At 33.4% G+C, this 22,560-nt stretch overlaps 2 protein-coding genes across 2 annotated transcripts; both read left to right on the top strand.

Annotated features, from left to right (window-relative positions):
• The first annotated feature begins 17,105 nt into the window (after positions 1-17,105).
• On the top strand, positions 17,106-17,783 carry LOC140448885 (uncharacterized). The gene has a single exon (XM_072542010.1). The coding sequence runs from the start codon at positions 17,106-17,108 to the stop codon at positions 17,781-17,783; it is 678 nt and encodes a 225-aa protein (XP_072398111.1).
• A 1,343-nt stretch (positions 17,784-19,126) lies between these two features.
• LOC140448884 (uncharacterized) lies at positions 19,127-19,717 on the top strand. Its single transcript, XM_072542008.1, has one exon. It carries the CDS (start codon positions 19,127-19,129, stop codon positions 19,715-19,717), a length of 591 nt encoding a protein of 196 aa, XP_072398109.1.
• The last annotated feature ends 2,843 nt before the right edge of the window (positions 19,718-22,560 follow it).

The following is a 22,560-nucleotide window of genomic DNA, read 5'->3' as shown; positions in this document are numbered from 1 at the left end:
TTATTATATGCAAAATTTACTTATCAAACAATATAATAATATGAAAATAAGACACAAATTAGTTCAAACGCAAAACACAATAAATATCGACTTCAGACGACTTTACAACGGCAAGACAGAAAGCTTGTATAAAAACAAAAGTTTAACAATAATATCGGTTATCAATGGTGACTATTGCAAATTGCAAGTTATGAGATAATAAATATATTTTAAAGTATCTTAATACTGACTGAGTCATCTATTTTATAATAGAAAAATAATTTTGATATATGCTTATATATGACTGTGTCTTTATACAAATGGTGTTTAGTTACTATTTATTTATACTGTATAGTATATAGTAGTTATTTGCCATTGTATATCTGGTTTTGTACCTTTTTCAAAGTACGCTGTGCAATTGCTTGTGGCAATAGTGACAATGAAGATAAAATCTTTAGGTTTCATACATTTCCTAAAGATAGCGTGACCAGAAAACTGTGGATTATATCTTGTTGTAGATAGGATAATTTTAATTGTAATACTGCAAGAATTTGTTATACATATTTTAAAACTGAAGATTACCAAAGAAATCTACAACAGGAACTTTTAAATTACGTTTCTAAAAAGGGTCTAAAACTCAAACCTGAGGCAGTACCTAGTCTTTATTTGCCTAAATCAACATCGGCTACCTTTTTAACCAACCAAAAGAAACGCGTACAAGGAGGCGAACACAGAGAGTCCAAAAAGTATGTTGAGCAGCTTTTTACTACTTCTAGGTCAACGACGTAAGTCTAAATCTTTATTTTTATTAATTATTAGTCATGAAACCTTAATGGTTTTTTCATATCGATTTGTTAAGTAAGAAATTAGCCTCAGCCTGCTATGCAATTTGCAATAAGAACTGTTTCGGAGGAAATCAATTTAGCATCTTCCAAAATAACATATTTTTCTTTGTTAAATCATGTTATCATTATTAAAATATACAATGTTATCATTATTATAAACAATACCAAGATAATTTTATGTGTAAATATTACAAAAATGTCATTTTAAATGTTGTGCAATATTGTGTGCCCTCACTACACTCATATTCGATGGCCAGCTAGCTCATTCGATATAAATAAAGTTGACTTTGTTATTATTTATTTTGATTTTGTGTTTAGTTCAGTAGGTATATATACGTACAAATTTTGTGTACCTCCATTACCACTTTTCTGTATCTTTTTAAACATCTGAAATATCGAACTCTGGAGTATAAGTTAATTAACCTGTACCTACGTGTAATAAAAGATAATTAAAACTTAACATAATTTTATCATCTCTTTATAAGTACTATAATTAAATTAGCCAAATTATATAAAAAAACTTAAAATTAAAAGTCTTTCCTATACAACTACATTCAAATGTTGCGGGAATAAGCGATCTTGACTACGTCATGCGCGAAAGAGAACCGATTTTGGAACATTATGTATCATACCTTGTGTATTCATTGTACCATGGGTTTGACCATCATGGTTTGACCATGACCCCATGACCATGACATTCAAAATTCAAAGAAGCGACAAGACACAGACACAACAGCACTGTAGCCGGGTAGCCGGTCACGGGAGGAATGAATCCTACTGCAACGCCCCTAACGAACATTTCCGAATTAGCGTTCTTAATTTGTTCATGTCACATGTCATCCTTTACTTTGACGGGAAGGTTGAAAAATTCTGGAAAAAACTGATGGATATAAAATAAGTTGGATAAAAAATGAAATAAAAATATTCATTTTCAGTTTTATTGTGTAGTAGTGTAGTTAGTTATTAATGTTGAATTTTAGATTTATGTAAAGTAATTATCAGTAGAATTTTAAAATATCAGTTACGAAATTTAAATGATTATGCTCAAATATGATAGCAAATTAAAGTAGCAGGAACATATCAGAAAGAAAAATCAAGAGCTTAAACTGAAATACTGAAACTGAAGTTATATTGGTTATTAGATAGAAGTTCACAACTTACAATCAAAAACAAGGTAATAGTTTACAAACAAATGCTCCAACCAGTATGGTCCTATGGTTTACAATTATGGAGCTGTACTAATGAGAGTAACTATGCTATCCTTCAAAGAGTCCAAAACCGAATACTAAGAAACATAGTAAATGCCCCATTGTATATCCGCAACAAAGACCTACATCGGGAACTTCGTATAACAACAATTAAATAAGAAATAAAGAAGATTGTCAAAGGTCACGAAAACTGACTCCACAACCATACAAACAGGGAAGTGTTAAAACTTTTAGATAATCAAGACCTAGTCCGCAGGCTCAAACCCACCAAACCTTTTGAACTTGTGTGATAGTGATCAATCTATAAATGTCACTGTCAGTTTAAATTCGGGCAGTTAGCCTAGCCACAACAGTGAAGTGTGCAACAATAATTATTAGATTCTAAGGTGAACCCTTGGGAATACCTAGGAAACTACAGTAGTAGATTAAGTTAAACATAAAATGCTGGTTAGTCTTAGGATTAGGTGCATTGTTAATGTAATAAATAATTAAAAAAAAAACTAAATTTTATTAATTACTACCTACAAATAATGGAAGAACACAATAAAGCAGAACAACATGATGGATTGATATAAAATATTTAATTAAAACTTAAATCTAACAGGTATAAAAATGTGAAATTTTTTTATTCATAAAAAATCCCTATTTCTTTTGTATACGAGTGATCGTTTTCACTGATTTTATTTTCACAATCTTGTAGTAATAACCTGATGTCAGAGGTACTTGGTTTTTGAAGTAAATTTTCAGATTTTGGAGTTTGTTTTTTCTTAGTACTAACAAACCTCACTTGTTTTTCATATTTCTTATTGCCAGGCTCATTGTAAACATCTTTTAATGTCTTACCTTCTTTTGCAATCAAACTTAGTATAGTGTCCATCATTTTTCCAACTTTCAATTTAACATCAGGAGTTATTTTTTTTGAAGAAATTAATTCATATATTATATCCAGCTTAACTTTAAGATCTTGGTTTTCATAATCTCCTTTTTTAATCATACTTTCGTTTACCACAGTATGGATAATATCATCAGTTTCTGTCTCAGTTTTTTGAATGGGTATTGATGGCTGGAAATTATTTCTAATAACTGCATGTATGTGTTTGCAGAAATTACTTTTAATAAAAAAATCCAGGCAAGTACAGGTAAATTCATGGATACAAGTCTTACATTCGTTGCAAAAAATATGACAACTTTTATTTATTTTTTAAACACTCATTTACCTTTTGAACATGATACTCTGTATTATTTTGAACTGATTTTACTTTCCAGTTATTTTCATCTATTTTGCAGATGTCTGTCAATTCAATATCCTTACTTCTTACATGTGTTTTCTTTATTAAATTCATTCTATATGAGTTATTACCTTTGACTTTTTTTTTTCAGTTTTTTTATTACTACATCACGTACCAAGTTTAAGAGAGCATACAAACAAGTGTCTACCCTTTTATTCTTTTTTCCTTGAAAATATACATGTTTCAGTGTTCGATGCAATGCTTCTAAGTACATATTTGTGTTAATGCCCAGTCCTTTTCTGTAACAATATGCCCATAAATGACAACGACCAGCATAGTAAGTTTGGAAGTATTGACCAAAAGCCTCAGTATCCTCACAAGCAAATAATTCAGATAATACAAAATTTAGCAATTCTTGAAAATCGGCAGGATCAGTTGACTGTAATAACAAACGCAAGTACTTATACACTTTTGCTTTCATCACTTGATCACCTTTAATTTTATTCAAGTTCTTACGCCAATTTCTATCGATGTGCCAAGCACAAAGGAGGAGATTATCTGGTTTACTCATAATATTAGTCCACGCATTAAAAAATTCTGGAGCATCATCAGACATAAACACTTTACATTTGATGTCACCAGTTTGTTCTTTAATAGAATTAAAAAAATGTGTTAAGACATTGGTATCTGCCCTGTTTGAAAGCAAGAAAGCAGTAGGCACCCCTTCTCCAAATTCATCCACAACCATAAGTGTTGTTAATAAGAAATCATAACTTGTAGTTCCATGCGTTGAGTCCACACATATTTTGTCTGAGCCAAACAGTTTCAATTGTTTTTCTTGAAATTTCGTCATGAATATTAATGCGAAATCATTTATGTTGAATACATTAGGGAGATCATCTGAGCCTTGCTCTTTGTAAAATATAATTGAAAATTCATCTTTTAGGGATCTTAATCGTTCAACCCATAAACGAATGCTTATGACATCATTCTGATGTAGCTGAACATATTCTTTTAAAGAAAAGTCCCTGGTTATATTTCTCAAGTCTTGGCGATCTAAAAGACTGAGTCGTCCAAGGGATTCTTCAGAGTAAATCCCATTACGAATATCATCTAGGATTTTTTGGAATGACACACCTTCAGAGATTTTTCCTTAAAATAAAAAAATGCAAAGTTAATACATTACATTAGAAAAAAATGAGACATACCTGCTATTTGTTTTCTTTCAGTTTTAGTCAAATTTATATGGGTTAAATTACAATTATGGCCAAAATGAGGCGTATACAAAGTGGCCTTTAACTGATTTCCATTACATATTAAATCCAAAGTTGAAGGTCAAGTAACATCTAACTTAGAAAAACCCTGAGATTTTAAAAATTTCTGTCTATTGTTTTGAGACGTAGACATATATCTACTTGCTTTAAATGACCTATGACAAACATAGTATGTCTTTTCTATTTTGCTAGTTATTTTTTTACCAGTGGTTTTTACATAAAACATTTCATGTTTTTCTCAATAGTCTCTTTCCATGTTCTAAAATCTAAAAAAACATTTCGTTAGTTCATATAATTAGCTATTAATAAATAACACTAACCTGCATAGTTTTCGAATTCCTTTTCTTCCTTAAACAGCTCAAGTTTGTGATCTGTAATTAAGTGATTTCTGTATTCGGAGTATGTGGAGAGAATCAGAAAGCAAGAGGTACACACTAAAGATTTTTTTCGACTTGTAGCCGGTTCTGCTCCATGTAAGAGTTTAATATGTTTATTCAAATTAGAAATTGTGCTAAACGTTTTATCACAATATTTACAAAGGTTTCTTGTCACTGCTTTTGTTTCCATTATAAATATAATATATTATAATACAAACACAAAACCTCGAAGTAGCCGAAAATAAAATCCAGGATATAAAATTCACAGTACGAATAATTATAAAACAATAAAAGAGTACATTAGATATAAAAGTATAAAGGTAAAAATAAAATGCAGGATATAAAATTCACAGTACGAACAATTATAAAACAATAAAAGAGTACATTAGATATAAAAGTTCTAGGTTATTTTCAAAATTCAAATTCAAAATAAAACCGAACTTGTCAATAATGAGTTTGATATATTTCCGCTTGGTGCGCCACAGTAGAAATCATTCCTCCCGCGACCGGCTTGTCAACAGCACAACACAGACAACCGTTCTAAAACGTGTACCATTTTTGTATACGCATGCCCGATTCTGGTTGTTTATTGGTTTTGGTTTAACTGTCATATGACTGTCATCAACACGTGCTTATTCTTTAACTCTGGTTGTTTTACGATAGTCCGTAGGCGTCTGTGGTAAATATTCGACTCAACAAGTGCATTTGACCATTTACTATATAATTTATTTATAGTTAAAAGTTTATAGTTATAGTTAAAATATATAAGTTAAATATATAAGTTTATAGTTATAGTTTATAGTTAAAAGTTTATTTTTTATTTAAAATGTCTGGTTATGTTTGTGCGTTTCGCGGATGTTCATCTGTGACAGAAAAAGCAATAAGTTTATTTAGATTTCCTAAGAATAATAACAGGTAATTACTATTGCTTTGTAATTATTATTAGTTATTACATAATAGTATTAGTTTGACTTTCGAACAGTAAGCCGACCCCGACGTGTCCGTCCGAGCTCTCGTTAAGTGGAGCAATAAAAAAATAAACTTTGGTATGTCAAGGGATAGTTCCAAATGAAAACATTAAATTTGGTGTCAGTGACACAAGACAACAATACGAATATAGTATTTTTAGGAAATAAAAATATATAGAGGGTTTTATACACTAGAATATTTGATTTAAACGAAACAAAGAAATTACGAAAATGCTCAAATTAAAAATTGTTGGAAACATAATTAGACCGATAATTGGGAAAATCTTAAAATTACAACAGAACAAGACTTCAATATTGTAAAAACATATTTGCAAATAAACAAACTTACTTTAAGTTATGAAAAAACTAAATACTCATCTACTTTTTGCTATATACAAAAGTTGTCTGCCAATTTTTAATTCGTTAAATATAAATAACAAAGATCAAATAATATATGGATCGGAGTACAATAAATATTTAGGAGTTTTAAATGGGAATTACAAATAAAAAATATTAAAACTTTATTTGTTGTATATCTCAATATTTAGTGACAATTTTGTTACTTAATCGGGAGAAAACTGTAAATTTATTAAGATGAGATATTGACTAAAGTTAAATATTTCATTACTTACAATATACTAATACTCTTATAGTTGTAAGTATTGAAGTATTATTTATAAATACAGAAAAAGTTCTTTGTTTAAAATTTGTTCTGTTAAAAATTTGTAGTGCCAAAGTGTGAATAGAAGCTTCAGAGTTTGTGAAATTTTCGTGGCAGTTACAATGGCTTTGTTATTTTTTGATTATATTACGAAAGATAATTTATTAGAAAATTCCACGACGAACAAATTATATCTTGTATCAAGACAAGCCAAAAAGAATCGGTGTATTATTGGTCTATCAATGCCAAAATCAGGATAAACAAAAAAGTATTTTCATCTATGATTCCATCAATACGATTTTCACAGAGGTATTTTCACCATTATACACATGGTACAATGAATACATATTACTTTGTGTTGTGCGATGTATTTGCAACCTTTTGTAAATCAAACATAATTATACCATTAAGAATGTCAACAAAAGCCGGCCCTGCATGTAACTATTTTTTCAGTGCAATATTTCATATTTATTGAAAGTCAACATAAATGCTCAATTTTATTTAAGAATTAATATTGTGTGATATGCCCACTGACTATTAGTTTTCTGGTTGTTAACTGTCATTGGCGGCTTGGCCACGAAACTTCAAAGGAGTGTCGCTTCTCTGTGTTCGTAGTTCTCTAACTACCACCACATACTATTACGTGCTATTACCACATTTATACGTCCATGACCACAATACATACCCAATATACCATCGAGTTAGATTCTAACTCGCTGCAATATACTCTGACTACTACTTGATAAGCTAAGGTCCATTCACTCAGAAACCTACAACACAAAACTTCCTATCGCACAGTATAAAAAGCTTAAATAAACTTTTATTATAGACTGTTTTTATTGAAAAAAGAAGAATTATTATAAATAGTGGAAGTGTATATTAAACCCATGATATAAGGTTTGTATTTGTATCATATATTAAACCCATAAAATTTTGGGTGTAGTATGTTTCATATAAAAATGCGTGCACGTCACAATTTATATAAAGTGACGTCACTTATATTTAAAATTTCCAGAACGTCAACCGTAGAGTTAAAATTTTCCTAACACAGCTAATAATACGAAACCCATAAGGAACTGCTCGATCTTTGATAGGCGTCAACATGGTATAATAATCAGAAAAATGTAATCATCATTATATTGGTAATTTTAGAATTATATTGATTAAATAACCAAAAACATTTGTTATTATTAATAATATAAGCTTTATGAAATAACTCTTTAAGTCTAATATTCCACAAAATAATAATTTTAATTAAATATATTAGACAAGTGTACGCAACTGATACCGGAATACTTCAAATTTTTTGACAGTTCAGCGTGTGGCAAAATTGTTTAAAGGGTTGCCGCTTTTTTAGAGTAAGAATTTTGTTTATGTTTTGATTTCTTACACAATTTGATCATAATATATTATATTTATAAATACATATTAAATTTAGATTAATAGCTTTAAAAACTAATTATTGTTGTGTATTGTGATCGTGCTATACCAAAACAACTAAATAGTCTGTAGAAAGCTGTTAAGCTTTCATATAAGATATATTATTTTAAACAAGAAATAATGTCGGGACGTTTTTATTATCAATGCTCTAAAAGTGGTAAGTTTAAAATTTAGAATATATAATTTTGTATTAAAATGTTTTCTTATGTATTTTAGTGTGTTGCAGCAGTCTTAAAACTAAGTGTATTTACTGTTATATAATAGTTTGACAAATAGTTCACATTTTAAAAATTACTCACTTACTAACTATTTTGATGTTTTGGCAACTATATAAAAATATTATAGAATATATTTAAAAAATATATTTCAGTTGGTATAATTTAACATATTCCAGTGAGTATTTATATTAATGACGCTTATAATTTTATTATTTGTTATTATATATTATATGGTGTAAATAAATAAATATTGATTGTAGGTAATTCTTGAAAGTTCTATTTTATTTACGTTTGTTTACATTAATATAGGATATGAGCACGTGTGCTTTGCTGTATAGTAATTTCCAGCCACTTCTTGTCTGTCAAAAAGTAACTAACTTCGCAAAAAAATAATTACTAAATTCACTAGACAGTTCGGACTGGGAATATAAGCGAACCGACATGAATATTTTAAATGATTCATAGTCTGTTTTTTTGTAACATTTTTATTTGTAACTAAACCTGTTGCTACTATGTCAGTGAAATATTACAACGCTGATTAATTTAATTCAGGGGAATAAAAATGGACGTTCACTTTAGTCCATCGAGTTAGATGAGTTAGATTCTAACTCGATGCTTTAGTCTTTAACATTTTCACATAGCACCATCTAGTATAACGTATATCAAACAAACAATCGTAAAATAAAATCTATTGAGACCAGTTGAGACAGAAAGAGTGGTGACATCTAAGGTCCATTCGCTTAGGTCGGGCATATTTTGACAGATTCTAGTCGGAAACCTGCAACAGAAAAATTCCTACCCTCTCAGTATTAATAGCTCAAATGTACTTACTATTGCAGACTTCTTCCATTGAAAAAAGAAGAATTATTCTAAATAGTGGAAAAAATGGAAAAGAATGGAAAAATCATAATATCTTTTTTAATATTGTTTCAATAATTTTATACTTTATTTAATTTTAGAAACTATTTTATTTATCATGTATGTATGGAGATTAATCTCAAAAAAGGTCTGGGATGGGAAAAAGTTCTTTCACCGAGAGTTAAATTAATAAGATTTTCCCAATTTAGTGGGGATTTTGAAAAGGTGCCACAAAGAATCAAAAAAATCCAGGGACCTAATGATTTATACATGTGCTTTCAAATAATATATTAATTTCTCCATAGTCCCATTTAAAAGTATCTTACAAAATAGCGCCAAGATGCTATTAATAAAACTGAGGATTAGTTCAGTTACCTAAAAATTTAGTAATTATAATATGGAAATTCTTCAGTGCATTTACAAAGATGTTAAAATACACTCGCGATCATAAAATCCGGGTCACCTTGAAAATCACCGATATTTCATTTTTAACGAGCTTTATCGTAAATAATAATAACACAAATACAAACTAATGCATGTTTCTGAGAATTGTTGTGGTCTTAGCGGTTTCCTTTGCAACAAAAATTTCAATAGTGCCGATTTCGCGGGAAAGCGCTCATTTCCCAAAATGAACAGTACTTGTAACTGCCGCTTGTTTTAAATGTCTCATTTGTGCTTCGACTTTCTGTTCAAACGCAACGAACAAACGTTTATTATTGCCACCATCAGTGTTTATTAGTGCCATTATTAGTGTTTATTATTGTTTATTTTTTGCCAAAAATACCCTTGACTGTTGTTGAAACGGCACAAATTGTTGCTCTTGTGAAAGACGGTCACACTTAACGGCAAGTCGCAAGAACTGTTGGCGTAAGCCTTTCTACGGTTCAACGAGTGCTTCAACGCTTTCAGTAGAAGGTTTTGCTATCCAGACGACCTGGCTCTGGACGAAGAAGAATGACCACGGTACGAGATGACCGTTTTCTTGTGTTTCAGGCTTTACGAAACCGGACCTCAACTGCGATTATGCATCGAAATCGTCTACAGGAAGTACGAAATGGCAATGTTAGCGTTGCAACAGTCAGGAGAAGACTTCGTTCTTTTGGACTATCTTCTTGGGTAATGGCTACAGGACCGCCACTTCGCCTGGCGCATCGAGTTGCACGACTAGCTTTTGCTCGACAATACGCGCATTGGGGAATTAACGATTGGAGCAAAGAGTTATTCTCAGATGAATTCCGTTTCTGCCTAACTGGATCCGATGGACGTGTAAGAGTTTGGAGGAGAACCGATGAATGATTTTCACAAGCTTGCATTGCTCCAAGAATGCCATTTGGTGGAGGCTCGGTCATGGCTTGGGAAGGTGTATCTTCCGACTTCCGCACAGAATTACCCTTCATCGAAAATGGGTCCTTAACTGCACGAAGGGACATTACGGAGATTCTGGAAGAACATGTTATGCATACCATGGCAAGGTTTGGAGAAAACGTCGTTTTTATGCAGAACAACGCGCGAAAGCACGTTGCCACGATCAGTATGCAATACTTGGACGAGGTTGGAATTACGAGGTTACCCTATCCAGCTAGGTCTCCGGACCTGAATCCCATCGAACATATCTGGGACGATTTGAAAAAACGTATTCAACCCCTAACATCTCCTCCTAACAACGGACAGGAGCTTAAGGATCTGTTAGTGAGAGAGTGGAATAACATACCACAACATGTAATCCGGAGAAAAATTGAGAGTATGCCCCGTCGTCTGCAAGAGGTCATTAGATTAAGTGGAGGCAATACACTATATTAGTCACTGAAATTTCACTACGTTCTGTATTTTCCATTTTTTTCGTATGCCTGTTTTATCAATAATTTGGTTTGTTTTCAGCTTTTTCAATAAAAACAATAAAAAACAGTTTTTTTTTCTTTCAAACCAAACATTGATGACAAATAAAAAATACGTTAACCTAAAAAAAAGGTTATTACTCCACCAGAGGCAAAAATATTCCAGAAACTTGAAATTTTCCAGGTGACCCGGATTTTATGATCGCGAGTGTATGTAAATATAAGTTGTAAATAGTATATAGGCATAATCTGTTAATATGGTTTGAAAAAAAAAAACAAAAAAAAAGTATACCACAAATTAAAAAAAAAACAAAAGCATTAAGAAAATAAAATTAGAACAAAAAACAAAAAAATAAATCCAAAAAAAGAATAAAAAAAGCAAAAAACAAAAAAAATAAAAAAGCACCAAAACAAAAAAAAAACAAAAAAAAAAGAAAACAAAAAAAAAACAAGAAAATAATAAAAGAATAAAAAAACAAAATTAACACGTTCACGACGGCATTAAATTTGTCAGTAACATTTATTGACGTTACCAGATCCCTGTATCTGGTAACACTGTGTACTGTTCGGACGATACCAGACCTATGGGTCTGGTAAACATATCTATAAATAAATGGTTTCTGTGACTTTGTATTTGAAATTACCTTGAATCTAACACTGCCATCTCATAGTAAACACTCTAATCCATTTCTGGCAGACATAGCACCAGATTCCGATGTCCGGTAAAGTATTTACGGTATATAAAAAATATACTGATACTTATGTGGCAATTTAAAATATTTTACTTTTAAAAAATAAATAAAATTATCAATGTTTATTTGAAGTAATATTAAAGTGTACAAAAATATATAATAATTAAAATAGTAATTAATAATTAGATATGTCTATCATTAAAACAAGTTAAGCACAAAGCCGGTTTCTTTTCGCAATTTTCACAAAAAGTGTATACTTTGGTCACCTTCTTGTCAACTTCCTTACTTTTCATAGTCTGTCTCAACTTCTTGTAACAATCAATGCAATTTCGTCTACGTTTTCTACCAGGACCTTCTTCTCGTTGCAGACAATGTTTTCGTTTTGATAAGTTGGTTTCAGAAATACACTCATTTTGATTTGAAAGTTGTAATGCTAACTGTTCACGAAATGTTAGCATTGGTATTTTTTTTTTGATGTTTGTTTTATTATAGATAATCCAGCTGTTGATTATTGTAGCACCAAAGATTAGTTCGAAGACTACCTTACGATACCACTTAAGACCTTTTCGTAAGGAAGAATAATAAGCTGCCATTTGGTCACTGTAATCTACACCTTTTTTAGCTTTGTTGTAGTCTTGGATAACTTGCGGTTTAAAAATATATTCCACTGGTTCCTCCCTTGGTTTTGATCTCTTTTTCTTGCCCGTAGTGCAGAAGTTTAGGGTATGCTCAGGTTTACTGGATAACATTAATACCGATCTCTTGTCTTGCCAACGGATTACCTTTATATTGTCCTTATTTTTGATGCCAATTATTTCATTTTTCTTTAGTTTCTTTTGAACTATTCCCTTTGGAATACCTTTCCGATTACTTCTAAGAGTCCCACAATAAAAAGTTTGGCGATCTAATAGATCTTTTGCAAGAGAAATAAAAGTTATCAGCATATAAAGTTTGTCGGGCATCTAACAAGCTATTCATTAAGGTCGGCACAACTTTCTGAGAATGGCTTTTGTTTATCATATTGTTTTCTTTTCCACAGTAAACCATCACTTTATATGTATATCCACTGACGGTACATAGTTTATATAATTTAACGCCATATTTATGGCGTTTGTTTTTTATATATTGCCGCATACTTAAACGACCACGCCATGGTACCATACTTTCGTCTATGATTACATTCCGTCCTGGAGTCATGATTTTCATAAATCTGTCATTAAGTAAGTCTAAAACATGTCTGATTTTGTATAATTTATCGTTGCTTTCTAGTATACCGTCGTTATTTTGAAAATGTAGATACCGTAGAATTAACAAAAATCTGTCCCTAGTCATAACTGAGGAGATAAACTTATTGTTATAAAGGTCATTTTTGGACCAATATAATCGAATATTAGGGACCTTCACGAATCCCATGCAGATCACGATACTAAAGAATTTTTTAATTTCTTCTTTATTAGTCGGAACCCACTTACTGTTAGATTTTTGTTTGATACTGTGTACACCAATTTCTTGTTCTGCATATCTATTGGTTTTTTGAACAATTAATTCCAAAATTTCATCTGTGACAAATAGACAAAAAATATCCAACGGGCTCATATTTTCACATTGAATATTTATTTTAGAATCTGTAGGATATTCATCAAAATCTAATTTATCTGTTTCCTGAATGTCAGTCCATACATCTTCCTCAGCATCACCTAAAAATAAAGATAATGAGAATCAAATTATAAGATTCATTTTTCTTCTTACCAATTTCTTTTTCCGATTCATAATTATCAGTTTTTATATCACTGGATACTTCTTCGTTCAAATATATGGATTCGTCCCCATCAGAATTGTCGCTATCTTCACTAGGAATGTATTCAGGATCTTCATCAGACAAGTTTTCAAATGGATCACTATCAAATTCACTTTCAGTTTGTATCCAAGCATTTTGGTGCTTATTTAGCACCATTTTAACCATTTTTCGCCCCTAGACGACATTTTTATGGATTTTAATAAAAAAACAACAGACTTGTACAATGTTTACTATAACACTAATAACCAGATACGGAGTTCTGGTAAATCCCATAGCGTAAAAAATTTCTTTGTGGGACGTTACCAGGTGCTGGCATCTGGTAACTTAAAACAGAACTAAAATATAAAGCACATCATGACGATTCCGTAGGTACCTATATCATAATATTTAGTTAATAATTAGCCATTTTATCGTTGTCGGCGCTAGCGCAAGATCTCCAAATTTCAGTGCCGGTTGAACGTAAAGTTTATACCAGACCCATGTATCTGGTAGCGGCGTGAACGTGTTAAAATATAACAAAACAAAATTGATGTATCCATAAAAATATTAGGTATATGTAGTACTAACATTGATAACTGATAACAAAAAAATTTTGACTATGAATCTGCAATCAATAGTAATTAAACTTCAGTAGATTTTAACAATAAACACAAACAAGTCTGGCTAATTGGCTCTGCCAAAGCCATTTTTCAGAAAAAAAAAGTTTTAAGGTTCAGAAAAGAGTTGTTTGGGTTTTCCATCGTTGACAATAAAAGTAAACAACTTTTTTTGCCATTCAAACAATATTTATTAGTATCTTGTATTGCTCCGAATGGCTTCACTATAGGAAGTTAATGATTTAGAAATCTACATATTCATATGTATGCACTGTATTATTGTTGTATGATATAATGAGATTCGCTTATAACGAGGTAATTAGTCTGTCAATTTAGTTCTCGTTATACAGGGAGTCCACTGTATATACTAAAATTTTTGACCCTTTTAATATTTATTATTAAGAACTCAATAGTTATTGTCTGTCTGTTTTTCTGCCTTTATGTGCTATAACTATAAAGGAAAAATCCTAAAAACTTGATACTTGATACATAGCTTGGTCCAAGGTCGAACCCTATTGAATTTCTTCTTCTTAATATTATTCTGTATAAGCAATTCTGCTTGTTCATTGGCGAATTAATACATCTATGGAAGGTTGTCAATCCGTCTTTTGCCCTGCCGTCCGATACGTCTGGTGACTACCTCTTGCTATTTTGACGACACGGGTCTCCCCCATTCTGCTTATGGGGTTATTCCATTTTAATTTTTTCTATTTATTGTTTATTCGCTTATACACTGTACGGTACATTTTCTTCTGTCTTCGCTTCTCTTCCGATCTCTCAACGTATTTCCTCTAACTCTTCTCAGTACTCTCACTCTTATCTCTGCCGTTTCCAGTAGCCTTTGTGTTGTGGCTGTGTCGGGTCTTGTTTTTGAGCATATGTCATTATTGGTCTTACACTGACTTTATAAATTCTTGACTTCATCTCAGTGTTAATGTGTCTGTTTCGCCATATAGTGTTATTAATTCATCCTGTCAGTCTATTTGCTTTTTGTACTTGATTTCTCACTTCTTTGTCCAAGACTCCATAGCTGCTCAATGTAGCTGCACATTAGTAATAATTGTATTTTATCTCTATTACATTTCATCAAAATATTGATTCAATCCTTCATTTACTATACTCCTATTACAGGTCAAATGTTGTTTATATACAGCAAACGGTGCACCATATACCTATATACCTAATTCTGTTTCTCTTTCTGCTCTCTCTTACCTGTAGCATTACATATGTAATGATTGTGACTCACATATAAATTCCTAACGGCGAAGGTTATACTTATATAGAAGTATAACTTCTACCGGCAGTCCCACTGGACTGCCACACCCTTTTTTTTAATTTGGTATAATATAAACACTAAATTTGATATGCCTCGTCCACTATTTCTTTGTAAGAGCCACCTGCGAGCCCAAAGGCGTCTGATTTTTTTTCTTACTATTAGCTGTACACAGTTGTTGCCGGCGTATTATTATTAAAAGTCGGGAAGCCAATGCAAACAAAGATTTATTTTCCAATCTAATAGTTATTACCTATACTGTGTCTTATATCTCTATGACCACAAATAAAAAGAAAAATCAATAAAACCTCATTGTCACTCATATCATAAGTCATAATTTATCATTCAGTGTATAAACACGATTTTTTAAAACATTATAGAAACGAGGAATCATAACAAATCTCATATGATATTGTCATATGATAAAATCATGTAGTGTAAAGTCGACTTAAATTATTTGTTTATGTTTGTATTTCCACCTGTTTATAAAGTGAAAGAGGTTAAATAATTTTATTTATATTCCCTATATATTAGAAATTCCATTAGAGCGATAGTTTACATTTATTTTTGGTTTTACTATTTGCAGTAATTTTTCAAATACTGGAACTTGCGTCCTGGTATATTTAAAAAACTACTATGTATCCCGGTTTTTTATATTTGTGTAATATTTAAAATTACCTCTTGTCTTTCTGTTCTGGTTAATGGGCCTCCGTTTGTATTGACCTTGTCTTTTATTTCGAAGGCTCAGTGCTGCTCGAATACAAAGTATCGTGTATAAGTGCCACTGCACCTAACAAAGGCCCAGCATTTTCATGTTCCATTGTATTAATTTTCAAGCAAAAATTAATAATACCAAATCAAAAGTGTAAGGCTATAAATGATCTTTAACGCCAACGCCAACCGAAAGTTTATGCCAAGGTCAACGGCGAACGCCAGCGCCAACGCCAACGTAAAGTTTATAAATCAGCCTTAAGTTTCTATTATATATAAAAAAATATTTTATAAAAAAGTTAGGCTAATTTAGTTTATATTGTGGCAGATTGACAGTTAACCTCCTGCTAAAAGAACTCTTACAGTTTTCTTACTTGTTTTTAGTATGTGGTTTATTGTTAATAAATCAATAAAACAGTTTAAAGTGTGCCCAGACTACTTTGCTTTCCCGCAAACAGGCTACATTGGTGACCCCGAGAAAAAAACTGTAAGTACAACGTTTTATACACAACTATGACAAACACCGACCAAACAATGCCAAACAATATGAATATTACACCGTGCGAAGGCGATGATCACTCATTAATTGCACGGGTAGGCATCAAAGTGCACTGAACCAGAACTATGATTTCTCCGGCTGGAAGCGCAGTTTCGACAAGCCAAAATCACAACTGACAACTGTAAATTCGACCATACTGTTTAAACTAGTTTAAACAGTGAAGTACTTATAGAAGTAGCAGACATAGTAAAGAATCCCACTGCTGGCAATGCCTATATACAACTAAAACTCGACTTCTCGATAGGTATGGCACCAGCTCAGATGAAAAGATCAACAAGTTAGTGGAACTCACTCTGGGCGACCTAAAACCCACTCAACTACTCCATCGAATGCAAGCTTTGGCCATGGATAGCATTAGTACGCAAGTTTTCAAAAATTTTTGGTTGGACCGCCTACCACCTTCAGTTCGAAGCGTTATATCTATTCTTACATACGTACGATACGTACCTCCGGTGTTCCAGCTTCTCAGTCATGGTTGTTACCGAAAGCTCTACCTTACACAAAAAAGTGGCTGCATTAAGTGATAAAGTGAATGCTTTATCCAACAGATTAACTGTAGCTGAAGAAGGGCAACGAGCGCAGTAATGGCGGCAACCGCAGCCCCTCACATACCACGCCGCCTCTTCATTACCGATAGTGCTCTCCAACTTCAGTTTCTTATTGATACAGGGGCAGACCTAAGTGTGCTTCCACGTAAAATCTGCACTGCGAATGAGCCCAGCACTGTATGCCTGTATTCTGCTACCGGATCGTGCATCCAAACATATGGTCAGAAACAGCTCACACTAAACCTTGGTCTAGGCCAACCTGTAACATGGACATTTGTAGTCGCAGATGTCACCACACCCATACTAGGAGCCGATTTTCTGACGTACCATGGCATTAGTGTAGACATGAGAAACAAACGACTAGTAAGTCCAAGTATGTCAAGCAGTATTACCTGTGTGTCTCGTCGTGTTAGGGTGCCAGAAGTAGGCTTATCCACTGCCCATCCTTATGATCGTCCAACTGTAGCTATACCAGAGGATACTGGACGAGTCCAGAACTATATTGAGACTCGAGGTACACCAGTTTTCTCTAAACCACGAAGACTTCCACCAGACCGTCTTCAAGTTGCACGAGCAGAATTCGCAGTGAAGCAGTCCGCTTCAGTTAGTTCAGGAGTCCAATGGACGATGGCGTGCCTGTGGAGATTTCTGCCGTTTAAATGCCATGACGAACCCAGATCGCTACCCGATACCGCACATCCAGGATTTTGCTAACCAGCTACATGGTAAGAAAATTTTCTCTTGCATCGATTTGATACGTGCTTTTTACCAAATTCCAGTCCACCCGAAGGATGTCCAAAAGACGGCTGTAATAACCCTCTTTGGGCTGTACGAGTTCCTCCGAATGCCGTTCGGTTTGCGAAATGCTGCCCAGACGTTCCAGAGATACCTCGATCACCTTTTTCGAGAGTGCTCATATGTGTATGTATACATTGACGATATTTTGGTTGCCTCGGAGACTGAGACTGAGCATGAGCAACACCTGGCATCAGTACTTCGGATTCTGGAAGCAAATGGACTCCAAATCAACAAGGATAAATCAAAATTCCGTAAACGTGAAGTAAACTCTCTGGGTGCCACGGTATCCCCAACTGGCGTTCGTCCATTGCCGGCTAAAGTTAGCGCGATTCGCAAGTTTCTACAACCTACGACCTATCGACAGCTATGACGATTTATGGGTATGCTACATTTCTACAGACGTTGGTTACCTAATGCTGCCAATGAGCTAATGCCACTAACGTAGTTATTGTCTCAGCAAAAGAAAAAGCAGCAAGAACTAACAGTAACACCAGCAGCTGCAGCAGCTTTTACCAAGGTCAAAGAACTCTTGGCCGCGTCGACTGAATTGGTCTTTCCAGCACCAAATGCCCAATTGAACATGTCAGTTGATGCCTTAGATGCTGCCATCGGCGGTGTTTTGCAACAGCTTATAGGTGAACAACTACAGCCCATCGCTTTCTTCTTTCGAAAGCTTTCTAGGAGAGAGCGAAACTACAGCACTTATGACCGAGAGTTGCTTGCTATATTCAGTGGCACACATCACTTCCGCCATTTTCTTGAGGGCATGTCGTTTACCATTTATACTGATCACAAGCCTTTAACGTTTGCCTTCCAACAGCGCCATGAGCGGCAGTCTCCACGACAGATACGTCAACTAGAATTTATTGGCCAATTCTCGACCGATATTCGACATATACAGGGAGCAGCCAATATCGTTGCCGATTATCTCTCGACCTAAAGTAGACGCTCACAACACCCATTACCATTGACTATGACCGGCTATCCGAAGCTCAGACTACAGATGAGAGCCTTCAACAGACTCTGAACGATCCTGCCAGTTCCTTACAACTTCAACGCATAGTTCTACCAGATAGCCAGCGACCTATTTATTGTTCAGTCCAACATGGTCGTATACGAGTTTATGTGCCAGCTGTGTTCCAAAGAGATGTTTTCCTGAAGTTCCACACGCAGTCCCACCCAGGGCATGCTGCTACATATACATGCCCAGGGCATAACATGAATCGCCAAGTCAAGCAGTGGTCACGAGAGTGCATCCAATGTCAACGTGCCAAAATTGGACTGCTATCATCGCTGCGGACACAGTATCGTGGGTTAAAGCCCTCCCTCTGGTCATGCTAAGCCTTCGAAACACTTTCAAACAAGACCTTGCATGTACAGCCTCCGAGTTAGTGTATAGTACCCCCGTGAGTCTCCCTGGACAGCTACTTGTCCCTAGTGCTGGTACACTCGACGAGCATAGTTTTGTCCAACGACTAAGTGAGACCATAACAGCATTGCGTCTTGTACCGACGAGCAACCACTCAGCCCGCACTGTCTTTGTCCATCCGGATCTACAGACTGCGAGTCATGTGTTTGTGCGGACCGATAAAGTAAAGTCTCCTTTTAAACCTCCCTATACCGGCCCGTTTAGAGTGTTAGAACGAAGTGATAAGTTTTTAAATGTGGATGTCCAAAATGTTCCTCAGCGAATTTTCATGGACCGACTCAAACCAGCATATATTCCAATGGCCCAACAACAGGTGCAGGAAGAACATGCATATGCCAACCGTCTGATGAGCAACACAGGTCAACACAGCCGTTCGAAACCAGCAGGTTCGTCACTGGAGGGCAGCCCTGTGGCAGATTGACAGTTAACCTCCAGCCACACATGGGTTGACTGTGCTACCGAAGTGACGGAAAGTCGACGGAGAAAAGAGAAGGAGATCAGAGCCAGCTGTTGTCTGTCAGAACACGATCACACCACGAGGTAACAACGAAAAAAACTCTTACAGTTTTCTTACTTGTTTTTAGTATGTAGTTTATTGTTAATAAATCAATAAAACAGTTTAAAGTGTGCCCAGACTACTTTGCTTTCCCGCAAACAGACCACAATATCATTTAGTTGCGTCAAATGTAGGCAACCAACTTAAAATTTTTGGTAGCATTTGTCTTGAGTTTCTTCAGAATATTTTCAATAAACGTTTAATATTTTGCAGTTAATTTATTATTTTTTTAAAAGTGATGATAATAATGCTGAATAAGCAATATTTCAAATGATATCTAATCACAAAACTTACTCAATATTGTGTTATATAATCCACATAATAAAGTACGTTAGATAAAAAAAATCGGTGTGGCAGTCCAGAGGGACTGCCGGTAGAAGTTATACTTCTATACACGCGTTAGCCGTTACAAATTTATATGGGAGTCAATCTGCACAAGGATTACATATGTAATGCTATAGGTAAGAGAGAGCAGAAAGAGAAACAGAATTAGGTATATAGATATATAGTGAATCGTTTGCTGTATATAAACAACATTTGACCTGTAATAGGAGTATAGTAAATGAAGGATTGAATCAATATTTTAATGAAAATGTATATTTTTATTTTCATATATGTATGAAAGAAGTTGAATGTAAAAAATATTTTTTACACATACTCTGCAGTAAAATTCATTGTTTATTTTGTTATTAATATAAAAATACAATACAATACACTGCAACATAATTCAATGTGATAATACAATACAAATTAAAATTCAATATTCACAAGTATTTAAAAATGACAATATACATAACTTACTTACGCATATGTTTAATTTACCATGATAATAATATTAATAAAAATATAATGATAATATTAATAATTATGTATTAAATATATTTACAAAAGGGACATTTTTATTCTCGAGAGAGAAAGAGAGAAAAAATATATCTTCTGTCTCTCTCTTACCTAGCTAATGGATTAAGTCCACAGTCAAAAGAAACCAAGATAAAAATAAAAAACCAACAACTCGGATTATGTTGTAAATTTTCATTTTATGTTAAAATTTCGAATTTTTGCATATATTACATATATTTATATGCAAAAATAAAAAAGGAAATTCGAATTGAGATTCGAACTCACATATACCAGCGTATGAACTAAACACGTAAAAAATTTGCCTATTAGACATAACAGTAATGTATTTCAAAATTGAGAGTTGTCGGTCATACATTCTCGAGAGAGAAAGAGAGAGAAAATATATCTTCTGTCTCTCTCTTACCTATATTTTACGTATGTAATGATTTTGCCGATTCACTCCTGTACAAATTTCCAACGTCGAACGCGCGTATAGAAGTATAACTTCAAAAAATGTCTGTGGAAGATAAAAATAAAAAACCAACAACTCGGATTATGTTGTAAATTTTCATTTTATTCTAAAATTTCGCATTTTTGCGTATATTAGATATATTTAATAAGATTAAGATAGGATTTTTAAATATTTCAAAAATAAAAAAGGAAATTCGAATTGGGATTCGAACTTACATATACCAGCGTATGAACTAAACACGGAAAACATTTGCCTATAAGACATAACAGTAATGTATTTCAAAATTGAGAGTTCTCGGTCATGTATTCTCGAGAGAGAAAGAGAAAAAATATATCTTCTGTCTCTCTCTTACCTATATCTTACATATGTACCATAGTACATAAAGAAATAGTAGTGCAAGAGAGATAGGGCAGCGGGGAAGTTTGTTTGGACGATTCCAGTCATACGTAATGGCGGCGGCGCTACAGTCACTCTAGGTGGGGGTATGAGACGCATGTGCAGTGGAAGAATTGAAGTTGAAGAACATAGTACATAAAGAAAGGGGGGGTATATACTATGATATGTACAGCCGGAAAAATGAAAGATTACCCATGAAGGATCATATCAATCACTTATTTTGTATTTGCTGTCTTTTTCTATAAATAACAAATGTTTGTTATAGAAAAAGACAGCAAATACAAAATAAGTGATTGATATGATCGTTTATGGGTAATCTTTTATTTTTCCGACTGTAATGATTTTTCCGATTCACTCCCGTACAAATTTCCAACGTCGAACGCAGTAAAATTCTGAGTCTTCCAAAAATAGCTTCTGATAGGAATCATAGAATACTAGTATAAGCACAGAATAATAAACAATCAGAATGTCCACTCTGGGTCCTGATTCTATTTCATTTCGATGTCGAAATTTAAAAGCGACTACGCCATGACAGTCGCAATCGCTAGCGATTCTCATTCATTTCGATTGTAGTTAAAACTGGGGATATTTACTTTATCATTTTGACACTGCTGAAAATTTGGGTTGGCCCTGTTGTTTATTGGCTGCACGTTGCACTACGCTTGTTGAATGTTTTGTTTACGTTACGTGAACGTCCTTTTTCTTGTTTGAGTTGTTAAATCATAAATATTGGCCATTCTCAATTATATTTTGAATTGAAAGAAAAGATGGCAAGAAAAAAAAAGGCGATGTGGAAGATTCGTAAGTTATAACCACTAAGATTTGATTTAGTGGTTATATTCTAATATATTTTTAAATTTACTGCAGCTTAGTAATACTAACTCTAAACATTTTGGGTATCCTAGAGGCATAAACACCTTCTTCCAAATATGGTTCTAATACCCTTATTAAATAATTTGTAGCTTGTTTATTAAGCCGGAATTGCTGCCTAAATTGAGCA

This window comes from Diabrotica undecimpunctata, chromosome 8 (genome assembly GCF_040954645.1).
Source record: "Diabrotica undecimpunctata isolate CICGRU chromosome 8, icDiaUnde3, whole genome shotgun sequence".
Taxonomy (NCBI): domain Eukaryota; kingdom Metazoa; phylum Arthropoda; class Insecta; order Coleoptera; family Chrysomelidae; genus Diabrotica; species Diabrotica undecimpunctata.
The sequence above is the reverse complement of the archived record's forward strand: the minus strand, read 5'-3'. Positions and strand labels throughout refer to the sequence as shown.